Below are 12,517 nucleotides of genomic sequence, written 5' to 3'. Positions count from 1 at the left end.
CAAGTTTGAACTTGTCGAGATTCCCGATTTTAGCGTCGAGGGTGCATTCAAAGGCGCCATTGAAGGCAAGCGACCGACTGCATTTACTGCCCGGAGACAACTGACTTTGTTGGACTTCAGGGGCACATGGAGTGATTCATACGGCCGCCGATACTAGCCTCGACCTAAACCCCGACAATGTTGTTCCGAAGATGAAAGCAGCTGCCCTTAGCATCGCTAAAGATGCAGCGAATACCCCAACTTGCAAGCGATTCGTCTACACTTCCTCATCCAGCGCCGTTGCGGACCCGGCGCCTGGCGTGTATCGAGAAATCAACCACGACACGTACAACGAAGAGACCGTGGTCGCGGCGTACTCTCCGGATCTTCGGCAAGATTTGGTTGGAGGGCACACTGTATACGCCGCTGCCAAGGTCAAGACCGAACAGGCATTGTGGGAATGGTATCATCGCGAGGCTCCCGAGTTGGTTATGAATACGGGTTAGTATAATTTCTGGTCGTCTACGTTCTACGTAACCTAATCCCCGTGTCACAGTTATTCCTACTCCTTGCTATGGCGGTTTGCTCGACCCAAAACATCAAAGCTTTTCGGCCGCGATTGGCGTATTGAAATTCCTCTGGGACGGAAATGACTCGGATGAAATCATCAAAATGTTCGAGGCGCGTAAGTTATATCCCGCGTTTTCTTCGGCCATACGTAAAATAGCTGACCTGTGGAAAGAATGGTTTTGCGACGTACAGGATGTTTCTCGGCTTCATGTGGGTGCTTTGCTCCTCCCCGGCGTGGAGTCTGAGAGGTTGTTTGCGTATGGTGGCCAATACACAGTGAACGATCTTTTGAAAGCGTTCAAAACCCTGCAGCCGGACCGTAAATTCCCCGATTATGTTGCGGATGTGCAACCAGACCGCAGCAAAGTCCCAAACGCGAGGTCCACGGAAATACTGAAACTGTCGGGGTTGCAAGGTTGGAAGAGTCTAGAGGAATGCCTCCGCCCGTTGACGGCTCAATACGCTGCGGCATCCGAGTAGCATATCTGAAGCGACTCGATTCAGTTCTTGGAAAATCTCATGGACCCGCATATTGCCATTAGCAATTTTCTTACAATTAACAATGAATGCCTCGTGACCGGGAGACATAAGCTGGTGGCTCAAAGTACTGGAACAGCTCATCAAACTGTGATGACATGAACCGCACCTGTCTTGCATGGCGCTAAAAGCTGACTCAATCTAGCCAATGGCAACATTTCAACCCCACGCTATGATAGGGCTCAGCTACTTGCGAGCTTCTACATAACGCATGGAATGCGACTGATTCAACCTCTTTCTTTCATTTATGCCACCGCTTCTCTCAGAATCATCTCCATCCAGTGCACAGCTTTCATTAGATATCTTATCTGCAGAGACCTGTGCTTCTCACAGCGCAATATTCAAGATGAATGATGAGGATATCAACACCCATCTGAAGGATATTTACTCCTCCTATCGTCATACCGCTGATATTGACGCTAAAGGGGCATTCTTCTCGCTCTCATGTTATCAAATATGCCGGCCCCAACCCTCGTTCGCCGCACAAAACAGGGAGACCATCGTACGATATCTCCACGAACACGCCCCCAAGAACAAAGATGCCATGTCTGAGGCTATAGAAAAGCCCAAAAAGAAAGGCTTCTATACTATTCGGCCCTTGACTGAGGCCGAGTTCGAGTTCGGTACCAACGAGCACGTTATCCCAGCTGGTTTTGCTTCGCCTGAAGAAGTCAAAGCGAAGGCAGAAATCGAAGGTTGGGTGGGTATGAGAGTCGACCTGTGGGATGAAGGGGAGAGTTCTAGTGATGAAGAGGGACTCCTGGTGAAGGTTCAATATTGGTGGAGAAAAGAAGGGGAAATTTGGATGCAGATCTTCCACGACATCATGTACATGGGCCCTCGAGACGGAACACAAGGAATTGGCGGGGAGGTTCTGGAATGAACGTACTGGGCTGGGCTTTTAGAGAGTATTCAACGTAAGGTATCATGGCTGGCCGTTGAGGATGTCAAATCGCAATTACCTTACGAGGCGGAAGAGCTCAGAGTCATTGTGTAGCATGTGACAACCACGGTAATAAAAGCAAAACGAAACTGAGATGCAGGAGCCATTTAAGCGATAATTCCGTAAACAAAGCCCGTTGCCTCTTGAAAGAAGATTGAGACGGGTCGTTTTCATCGTCGATGAATAAAGGCTCCCAATGATACGCGCTCGAGATTCCCGCCGTCTTCGTTCAATAATCATGTTTTGGCATCTTTTCGGTTCTGGTATTCAATGGTATTCTTTACAATACTTTATCGAACATTCCATGGCTTGCATAAATCTCATTCAGTCCTATTATTTGTGTTTAGGATGATTTTGCAAACTTCCTCCACAGAATATATGCTCGCCGGACAAGCGGGGCCTTCAAAGACATATTCGGGTTTCCAAATGGTCGCGAAACTCTTCTGGATTGGCTCCAAGTCGAGAATCTCGCACCTTCCCAGTGTATCAAGAAGCCTGGTGTATGCCATATTTCAGTGATCTCGCCCTTGGTCACAACGTCCCACCGAGATTGCGGCAGGCCCTCGATGTCTTAACCCGGTGTACCCTTTCCAAACATGCCACGTAGTCGCTAGGATTGAAATCGGTGAAACACATTCACAGACGTAGTGTTGAATAGATTAACCCGAGAAAACAGAGTCGAATTGGCAACCCTCATTTGGTGGAGGGCAGTGCCATCAGGCCCTTTCAGTATGCTGGTCGGCGTCCTAGGAAAGTTACATCTAGTGGCGGATATTCAACCCCAGGGACATTATTTAGGTTGGCAGGACCTATCAGGAACACTATGGTGGTGCGATTCCATGTCTTGTGAAGGGTGCCACAGAACGAGCACATAGTTGCACGATCAAAAACATCTCTGCCAACCATCCCGGCGTTTCTCTACCACACAGAATAAGTCGTTTCCCGTGCGTACTCCATAAATGTCTTGGATTGACTGTTGCTTCATTGCCTCAAAGGAGGATGGGCCTCGCTTGTAGGATAGTACTTGAACGAGGCCGTCCTGGTGTCTTTCCCCCACGAAGATATTCGACGCTACTGTCTAACCCGTACTCATTGAATCATGGACATAAGATTTACCATTTTTCTGGCCGTGGCGATTTTGGGCCTAGTTATCAACGCCCAGAATCCAATTCCTGCAGATCTAGACCCGTGCCTGGACCCTGGCTACAATGCTGATCAATGGACAGCCGATAACACCATTCAGCCCAACTACATCCCAGCAACTACGGAAAACAAACCAAGTACGTTGAATGATTTAATCCCCGTTATTTGCAAGTGCTCAGAGGGAAGTCATCTGACGACGCCAATCACAGTTGTCGCCCGCAGGATTTTTGAGGAGCCGCGGACGTCCGAGACTGGCCAGTCATACTCAATCGATCTCGCTCAAACGAGTGTGATATACATCACGGGAGTAATCGTCGAACTCCTGCAAGCCAATGTCCTAAAGAGTGGACCACCCGAGGACCTTCCTCGATCCCTGGGTACCGGCTACAACTCTGCCATCCTTGCGGTGAGACTGAATGCACAAGATGATGCAAGTTTGGTCTAAATGCTGACTGCTTGTCTACAAAGGGGGAAGGTACAACGTTGCGGTTCTCTGGACGCATCGAAACCCATAATGGCGCAATCAACATCTACGCCACCGGAGCTGGGACGACTACCGCACTCGACGCCCCTCGTCTGTACAGCAGTGGCCCTGGTGCGATTGCCATCTTCTCCGTCAGAGAAGCAAGTCTCAATGTCACCGACTTGCGCCACTGTTCAGGGGGCTTTCGGTCGCCCACCCTTGCCGGTCTCAACATTGACAGCCGGGGAGGCGTTGCCCATACCACGGGCCCGGGCTCGCCATTGGTCTACTCCCTAGGACGGATAATGTCGTACAACTTGACCGGCTGGGCCGACGAATCGCCCGCCGTCATCATGGAAGGTGCCCAGTACGTTCACATCAATGGCTCCAGCCTGACTTCGGGAAAGATTGGCGGCTTCCTCTTTTTCGACTGGTCGATCGCCTCCAAGCACGCCACGGGCACGTTGGAGGCGCCGTTCCTCAATCTCACAGTCCGCGATGGCCCGGCATTCTACCTGGCCACCTTCTCCGCTGACATTGTTCTAATGAATGCCAGGGTTGATAATCCTTCGGAGATCCTGCTTCTGTCGGATACGAACACAGTATCCCGGGACCTCGAGAGGGTCGAGCCACAGCTTTGGAGCGGAAACCCAATCTCCTCCAACTCCTCCCTGACAGTCATGGCCTCGGACGAGATTTCCGGCGACGTCGTTACGCGAGGCGGGTGTACCGTGGTTCTTCATCTGCTCGTCAGCAGCAAATGGGAAGGCGGTGCCAACGCCTCGCTGGTCAACGGCCGCGGCGGACTGACGGTTCAGATTGACGAGACCAGCACCTGGACCGTCGCCAAGAACTCTTTTGTTCGCGGGCTCTCGGTCGTTGGGGGCGACCTTGGTCGAATCGTGGATCAAGGCAACACCGTTGCATACGACAGGGGGGCCCCGGAGAGCGCGTGGCTTCAGGGGCGAACATATAGCTTGCAAAATGGCGGACAGCTCCAACCGTGGAACTAGACCGGGCGATGGATGGCTGATTCACCGTGCAGGATAGAGATAACCAGGACGCAAGAGCCTCTGTCATCGTAGTGGAGGTCACCTTGAAGCGGATTTGTAACGTATCAACCGGGTTAGCGGGTACTGGATGCCAGTTCGTTGGCTGAAGAATGTCATTTGGTTCTCGAACCAACGCGGAGCACAACAACGTAATACGCCTCGGATCCGAACGTTATAGTAGCGCGATAATTTTCTCGGTGACTAGAAATTCGGGTTTGCCTCCATACATACCCACAAGCGAACTACACTATGGTGGCTCGCCCTAGGAAATCCGCCTGTCAAAGTGTGTGCGTTCCACAATATCCACCATGCTAACCAGGTTTAGTGGTTGCGAGTGATCGAGGTTCATCCTGACCCAAGGGACTTTTGCCGATGGCGCAATTGCTGTTATGTAGTATTTTTGGCGAAGAAACTTTCGACCACAGGGCAGCAGATAGTTGCCACGAGAGTCCACGGGGACTGCGGGCGCTCCCCAACCAGCATGCGATCATACCTTGGTTTGCATGATTGAAGCGGTTAGAGGCGGAAGGGATTTTTGCGGCAAATACGATGCGACACTACTCGATTCTGGGCGATCCTATGGGACCCCCCGGCCCTCCGGTTGCCCAACCGAGATGCAATAGTACCACTTGGGGGGCCGCAGATCCGAGTAGAGTCGTGTCATGGCGCAGAGAGGGCAATATAGAGATGTGAAAAACGCCGATTGCACCATCGCAGAGCTCCGCCAAACTAACTGCAACGGTCAAAGTCACCTCCCACATCTGGAAGTCGTGTCGAGGCTGCGCGGCCGGTGAGAGGCATGCGAGCTTCTTGTTATAAGAGGGACGTCCAGCGGGGGGTTACGTTCGGGAGGTTTTGGTCCCCCCAGGCTTGGCCGACTTGGCTCCCGCGTGGCGTTTTTTTCCAAGAATCTTGGCGATCAGCCGCTTGAACGACCTCCACAATGTCCCCATCCCCCATCCAACCACAGGCCGCAGGCGAGCCCAAGACTGGCGGCTTGCGCAACGACGACGATGCCATTTCCGCCGACTCTCCTCGCGATGGCTCGTCCGAGAAGACGTCGAGCGAGCCCGCCGCCCCGTACACCGAGGGCGACATGGAGAAGCCGCCTTTCGTCTTCACGACGCAGACCAACGGCGAGGAAGAGGCGTTCGACGAAAACGACCCCCGGCTGCAGGATATCCCGGCATACGTGCGCCGCATCGTCTCTCTCAGCGACGACCCCGAGCTGCCGTGCCTCACGTTCCGGTATTTCCTGCTCACCATCGTCTTCGTCATCCCGGGCGCCTTCCTCTCGATGATGAGCCATTTCCGCACGACGTATGCGCCCTACTCCGTCTTCTTCGTGCAGATTGCGTCCAGCTACGTGGGCGTGTGGCTCGCCAAGATCCTGCCGGCGTGGGAGGTCAAGGTGCCCCTCACCAAATTCAGCTTCAACCTCAACCCGGGCCCCTTCAGCGTCAAGGAGCACGTCCTGGTCACCATCTCGGCCGCATCGGGCGCCACGTACAACCTGGGCTACACCCCCGTGGCGATGGCGGAGCTCTACTTCAACTCGAGGATTCACCCTGCCGCGGCCATCTTCTTCATGTGGGGCATCGTCTGGACGGGATACTCGTTCGCGGCCCTCGCGAGGCAGTTCCTGATCTACGACCCCCAGTTCCCGTGGTTCACGGCCCTGTGCCAGACGGCCCTTTTCGAGACGCAGAAGAAGCAGCGCGAGAGCCCGACTGCTTCGTCGCGCAAGCAGACCAGGGTCTTCTTCTGGGCCCTCCTCGGCATGACGCTGTGGCAGTTCCTGCCCGAGTACATCTTCCCGATGCTGGGCTCGCTGGCCTTCCTCTGCTGGGTCGCGCCCAACAACGCCGTTGCCAACTTCGTCGGCGCCGGCTTCGGCGGTATGGGCGTTCTCAACCTGTCGCTCGACTGGTCCAACATCTCGTCCAGCGCCAGCTTGTTCCTGACGCCCTGGTGGACCCAGGTCGTCATGTTTGTCGGGTTCGTGTGCAGCGCCTGGATCCTGATCCCGGCGGCCAAGTTTGGCAACCTGGGGCAGTGGCATGGGCACCTGATGTCCAACCGCCTGTTCCTCGAGAACGGGACGTCGTATCCCATCACCAAGCTGCTCACGGCCGACGTCTCGTTCAACGAGACGGCGTACCAGGAATTCGGCCCGCCGTTTGTCAGCACCCACGTCCTGTGGACCATGTTCTTCGATTACGCCGCATACACCTCAGCCATCGTCTGGGCCGCCCTCTTCGGATACAAGACTATCAAGAGCAGCTTCAAGAAGCTGATGGAGCGTGCCAAGAACGGTTCCCAGATTAGCCAGCAGTACAACGACCAGCTCAGCATCCTGCAGCGCTCCTACCAGGAGGTCCCGCTGTGGTGGTTCCTGACGCTCTTTGGCGCATCATTCATCGCACTCGTTACGATCACCGCGACTGGCAACATGGTATGTCTCCCAACTTTGAAATGAAAATGAAACAACGTCGCTAACCCCAGCCAAGTTTATCCCCGTATGGACATACTTTGTCGCCATCGGAACAGGTGCCTTCCTCGTGGTCCCCCTGGGCTGGCTTTACGCCCTGAGCAACTTCCAACTGGCCATCGGCACCGTCAACGAGCTGCTTTACGGCCTGATGGTCAACTCTGTCAGCGGCTTCAAGAACCCGACCGGCGCCTCCGCGTACGGTGCTATTGCCGGCAACGCTTGGTACCGTGCCCAGCTGAACCTGCAGGACATGAAGATCGGCCACTACATGCACATCCCTCCCAAGGCCGTCTTCTTCTCCCAAGTCTTTGGCTCCTTCCTCGGAGTCCCCATCAACTACGCCGTCGTGCGGTGGGTTCTGGACACCAAGTTCGACTACCTCACCGGCGCCAAGGAGGACCCGGCGCACCAGTGGACGGCCCAGTCCCTCACCTCCAACCTGACCATGGGAGTGCAGTACGTCCTGATCGGGCCGCGTCGACTTTTCGAGCAGCACATCTACAAGGTGCTCCCGTACGGGTTCCTCGTCGGCGCGTTCGCGCCCGTCCTGATCTACGGGCTGCACCGCCTCTTCCCGCGCGCCAAGTTCCAGCTGTGGAACACGACAATCTTCTTCTCGGCCATGGCCAGCTTCTACGGCAACATCAGCACCGGGTACTTTAGCAGCTTCATCGGGGGCTTCGTCGTCATGTTCTGGGCGTACCGCTACCGCTACGACCTGTGGGCGAGATGGAACTACATCTTGGCCGCCGCGTTCGACGCGGGCTTCAACTTCAACATGTTGTTGACCTTCCTCTTCTTCGGTGCCGGGAAGATCGTCACCATGCCTAATTGTAAGACCCTTTGCTCCCTCGTTTTATCCTTTTCATTTTTTTCATCTGTACCAATACTGACCTCTATTGTTTTAGGGTGGGGTAACGAAGCATCCAGCTCTGAGCGCTGTTTTGCACTCGAGTAGATTTTCTTATAGGCAGCGACAGGTGTTGGGGTTGGGAAGATGATAAATAATTAACTTAATGCGATGAAGAGTTGCGATGTCATTATTTTGCCCTGCGGGTTTGTGTGACAGAAGCTACAGTTGTGTGACGATGCATACATAATGCTCTGCCGAAGCACATCGGCTCTCATGCAGACTTATGCAGTCTCTAAAGGCCCATGGCCTGGTTCACTGCATGGTTTCATTCAAGTCACGGCGGTGTGGGTGGCAGCCAAGCCGCCACAAAATCCCGAAATGCCGCCTGAAACATCTTCAACGGTCGCCTCCCCCACCTGAATTAGCACTAGGGACCGCTACAAGCGGCCAAGCGGACCGCCCGGCTCGACAGACGAGGTTCGAGATGTTTGCCTCGTTACGAACCACCCGAGGGTCATTACGATGAGATTACAATGTGCTCGCCATGAAAGTAGAGCCCGTTCATGAAATCTTTGACAATCCCCTCGCCACCGCATATTTTCCCGCCCCCTAAACGCCGACTCGTTGTACGGACACTAGTGTTGCCGCTATATCGCTTAGGCGCGGCCAGAGAACCCGCCGCCCTAAAGTCGAGCGATCTCGGCTGCGGGGGATGAGCGGGGTGAGCCAGGCATATTTGCGGAGAAGCATCCTATGGAATATGGTTTCTGTTGGACAATGTCTAAGGAGAGGAATCGCAGTTCTGGGAAATAGTTCCTGCTTGGATACTACGATGCAATGTAGAAACAGCACAGCAATCTACTGAACCCTCACCCTGAGTCCCGGGGATGGCTTACATGTATGTCCCTCCCTGAGTCCCGGGAACAGCATGCCGGTATTCCCCCCCATGCAGAGGCCCCCAATGCTGCGAGATGCAGACCCTAGCGGGCCTTCGGTTCAGCCCTTCATCCCAAGACCAGCAAGACAGCCACCCGAGCCGCAGAGGATAAATCCTGGTAAAAATAAGAGACAAAATTTAAGCTGCTGGAGGTGCGTCTGATTTGTTGAACTCGTAACCATCCATTCAAAAACCGTCTTGACATTGAGACAAACAAAGTCGAGTCAGGCACCGTTGTAGAGCTCCTTTGTCCCGGGCCAGCGCGGTGACTAAGCAGGGTGACTCAGCTTGTGCCCCGCCCCCACCAACAACCACCACACACCAACACTAGGTCGATTTGATTCAATTTTTTCCTGCGCTTTCGGATGCCGATCGGTCGCTGCTGTCGCGACTCCTCGAGATTACCTTCCATCCGTCTCCGTCACGATCCCGCCGAAACGAGCCCTCTCGTCGCCTTTTGAGTGCCTATCCGTTCTTCGGTAGACATACCCCCCAGTACGCGCAAGATGTGTGGCGTTTCCGCTATCCTGGTATGTCAATTAAACCCCTGCGCGCGCGCGCAAAAAAAAAAAAAAAAAAGGCCGCGATATGTGCCAGAGCCGAGTGCTGACTTCTTGCCTCTCTTAGTTGGGCGATTCGAGAGACAACACCGCGGCTGTTGATCTGCACGAATCCCTATACTTCCTCCAGCATGTTAGTCCCTCCACCCCGAACCGAACCCGAGTCTCTTCCGCGACATCGCTGCGTGTTTCCACCTGCAACCGCGCTGACTGCAGTCCACGATAGCGGGGTCAAGATGCCGCGGGCATTGCCGTTTGCCAGGGCGGCAGGGTATACCAGTGCAAGGGCAATGGTATGGCCGCCAAGGTCTTTGACGAGGGCCGCCGCGTCGCCGACCTGCCGGGCTGGATGGGAATTGCGCATCTGAGATATCCCACCGCCGGAACCTCCTCCGCGTATGTCACCCCTCCTCCCACCATGCCCCGGGGCCCACAGTGTCCCGGGGGCGGAGGTCTGTACTCCGGCTGACGAGGGAGACGCGTATTAGCTCCGAGGCACAGCCGTTCTACGTCAACGCTCCTTTTGGTCTTTCCATCGCCGTCAACGGCAACCTGGTCAACGCCGGAGAACTCGTTACCTTCCTAGATCGCGAAGCTCGCCGCCATGTCAACACTGACTCGGATTCCGAGCTTCTGTAAGATTGGATCTGCGTCTTGTCTGTCGGGTCCCGACTTGCTCATTGCTATTAGGCTCAACGTCTTCGCCCACGCCCTGAACGAGCTTGGTAAGGACCGAGCCAACATGGACGATGTCTTCACAGCGTTGCACGAGGTGTACGCGCGGTGCCAAGGCGCCTTTGCATGCACCGCAATGATTGCGGGCTTTGGAATTCTGGGCTTCCGGTAAGCTGCCCCCCGTCATCGCCCCTGCCACCCGTTCCAAAAACTGACACACCATGTCCCAGTGACCAGAACGGCATCCGGCCTCTCTGCATAGGCTCCCGCCCCTCCGCCACTTTGGAAGGCGCCAAGGATTACTTCATGGCCTCCGAGTCCATTGCCCTGCGCCAGCTCGGCTTTGACAACATCGTGGACATCCTCCCCGGCCAGGCCGTCTTCATCCCCAAGGGCGGCGCCCCCCAGTTCCGCCAGATTGTCGAGGCCAAGTCATATACCCCCGACGTGTTCGAATATGTGTACTTTGCTCGCCCGGACAGCAAGATCGACGGTCTTTCCGTACATACTAGCCGACAGAGTATGGGACTGAAGTTGGCCAAGAAGATGGAGTCCGTCTTGGGTGAAGAGGGGATCAAGAACATTGATGTTGGTAAGTGCCGGCGACATGCAAGTTTGCAGAACGTGTCATGTTCGACATGCTGATTATGTCACCTTTAAAGTCATCCCAGTACCAGAGGTAAGAACAAACCCCCATCCCAGGTATAGCTACACCAAAACTAACAGGCAGTTAGACGAGTAACACAGCGGCAGCCATGCTTGCCGAGTACCTGAACAAGCCCTTCTCCAACGCGTTCGTGAAGAACCGTTACGTGTACCGCACATTTATTCTGCCGGGCCAGAAGGCGCGCCAAAAAGGTGTCCGCCGCAAGCTCTCCCCCATCACGTCCGAGTTTAAGGGCAAGGTCGTCTGCTTGGTGGACGACTCCATCGTACGCGGAACAACCTCGCGCGAGATTGTACGTGCCTCCTCTTCACTCCTTGACGTCGGACAATCTCAAGTCGAGATTTCAACATACTCCCTGCAAAACTTGGCTGCAAGAGTCGTGAGGTTTCAGTTGCTGACTTGATTTGTCCAGGTCCAAATGGCGAGGGAGGCTGGTGCCACTGGCGTCTTGTTTGTCTCTTGCTCACCCGAGGTTACCCACCCACACGTTGTAAGTATCCGGTTCTACCTAAGACACCTACTTCCAACTAACTGTTCCGCACCAGCACGGCATCGATCTTGCCGACCCATCAGGTACGATCCAGGCGCAATGCCCTCCCTTTGTCAAACGTTGGCGAATCTGACACTAACGCATGCATTTGTAGAACTTATCGCCCACGGCAAGACACCGCAAGAAGTCGCCACCCTCATTGGTGCCGACTCCGTCATTTATCAAGATCTTGATGATCTCAAGGCTGCGTGTATAGAAGCAGTAGACGACGGCAAGGAAAGTGTCATCACTGACTTTGAGGTTGGCGTCTTCTGCGGCAAGTACAAGACAGCGGTGCCTAGCAGCTACTTTGACCACCTCCAACAGCTTAACGGGTCCAAGAAGAAGACGGCAGCTGCCAATTCTGCGTACCTTGTTGCGAACGGTGGTCCTGTGAACATCCCGACTGGCGCACAAGATGACGTCAGGTACGCTTAACAAACATGATGCCGAATTCGATGTTCATTGACTGACAACGCGTGTAGCATTCACAACTTTGTGAAGTCCTGAAACTAGGATGGGTACCTCGCAGCTGGACCTTTGACCAGCTCAACCTGACTGTGGTCTCATTGGGAGTGGTGTCAACACACTGGCCGGCCTTGGTGTTCTTTATTAATGACTGTAGACATGATGGAATAATGGATCGGCTAGCCTGGTCGCAGCAGCAACTTTAGAGAGATTCAGTCAATTAGTGACGAGCAAATCGTTGTTTCTGAAAAAATAGAAAGTTTTCACCTGTGTCGAGAGCCTTTTGAAGTGAGCCCATGTTGGCTCCGTTATTAAACACTACCTCCATGCCCCGCGATACCGCCTCTTATCCATCAACGCTTCCAAGATCTTGGGACTTCGTGGTATGCATGGTCGATACAGGATACAGCTTATGCCGATTTATTTTGGCATTTGGCTTCAAAGAGTCGCCGTGTACCACCATGGTACGATCGGGGGCTGCTCCGAAGCAAGCAACCAATCGGTTGGGACAGTTCTTGGGCCAGGGGGTTCGTCAACGAAGACGCGATGCAGTGGTACCTCGGGTCGATGTCGTACCGGGTCTAACCGAAGTAGTATTAGCTAACCTGATACCTGATACCTACCCGATCTCTGGATTCACTCCGCTT

The 12,517-nt window shown here is 54.3% G+C and overlaps 4 protein-coding genes across 4 annotated transcripts; all 4 read left to right on the top strand.

The window, feature by feature from the left end:
- Positions 1-191: 191 nt before the first annotated feature.
- EsH8_I_000127 (uncharacterized protein) lies at positions 192-1,969 on the top strand (the record flags this gene model as incomplete). The annotated part of the gene is made up of 3 exons (XM_083267540.1): positions 192-480; positions 536-664; positions 1,401-1,969. The coding sequence occupies 3 exons, from the start codon at positions 192-194 to the stop codon at positions 1,967-1,969; spliced, it is 987 nt and encodes a 328-aa protein (XP_083117978.1).
- A 1,159-nt stretch (positions 1,970-3,128) lies between these two features.
- EsH8_I_000126 (uncharacterized protein) lies at positions 3,129-4,648 on the top strand (the record flags this gene model as incomplete). The annotated part of the gene is made up of 3 exons (XM_083267539.1): positions 3,129-3,309; positions 3,382-3,578; positions 3,641-4,648. 3 exons carry the CDS (start codon positions 3,129-3,131, stop codon positions 4,646-4,648), a joined length of 1,386 nt encoding a protein of 461 aa, XP_083117977.1.
- Positions 4,649-5,630: 982 nt separating this feature from the next.
- EsH8_I_000125 (OPT family oligopeptide transporter) lies at positions 5,631-8,139 on the top strand (the record flags this gene model as incomplete). Its single annotated transcript, XM_083267538.1, has 3 exons — positions 5,631-7,142; positions 7,198-8,014; positions 8,090-8,139. The coding sequence occupies 3 exons, from the start codon at positions 5,631-5,633 to the stop codon at positions 8,137-8,139; spliced, it is 2,379 nt and encodes a 792-aa protein (XP_083117976.1).
- Positions 8,140-9,477: 1,338 nt separating this feature from the next.
- Positions 9,478-11,912, top strand: EsH8_I_000124 (amidophosphoribosyltransferase; the record flags this gene model as incomplete). Its single annotated transcript, XM_083267537.1, has 12 exons — positions 9,478-9,501; positions 9,599-9,664; positions 9,758-9,927; positions 10,020-10,166; positions 10,222-10,374; positions 10,437-10,798; positions 10,869-10,885; positions 10,941-11,165; positions 11,286-11,363; positions 11,419-11,446; positions 11,518-11,830; positions 11,888-11,912. 12 exons carry the CDS (start codon positions 9,478-9,480, stop codon positions 11,910-11,912), a joined length of 1,608 nt encoding a protein of 535 aa, XP_083117975.1.
- Positions 11,913-12,517: the final 605 nt, after the last annotated feature.

The sequence above is a fragment of the Colletotrichum jinshuiense genome, chromosome 1 (assembly GCF_051148585.1).
Source record: "Colletotrichum jinshuiense chromosome 1, complete sequence".
Taxonomy (NCBI): Eukaryota; Fungi; Ascomycota; class Sordariomycetes; order Glomerellales; family Glomerellaceae; genus Colletotrichum; species Colletotrichum jinshuiense.
This window is presented reverse-complemented; position numbering and strand designations above follow the sequence as displayed.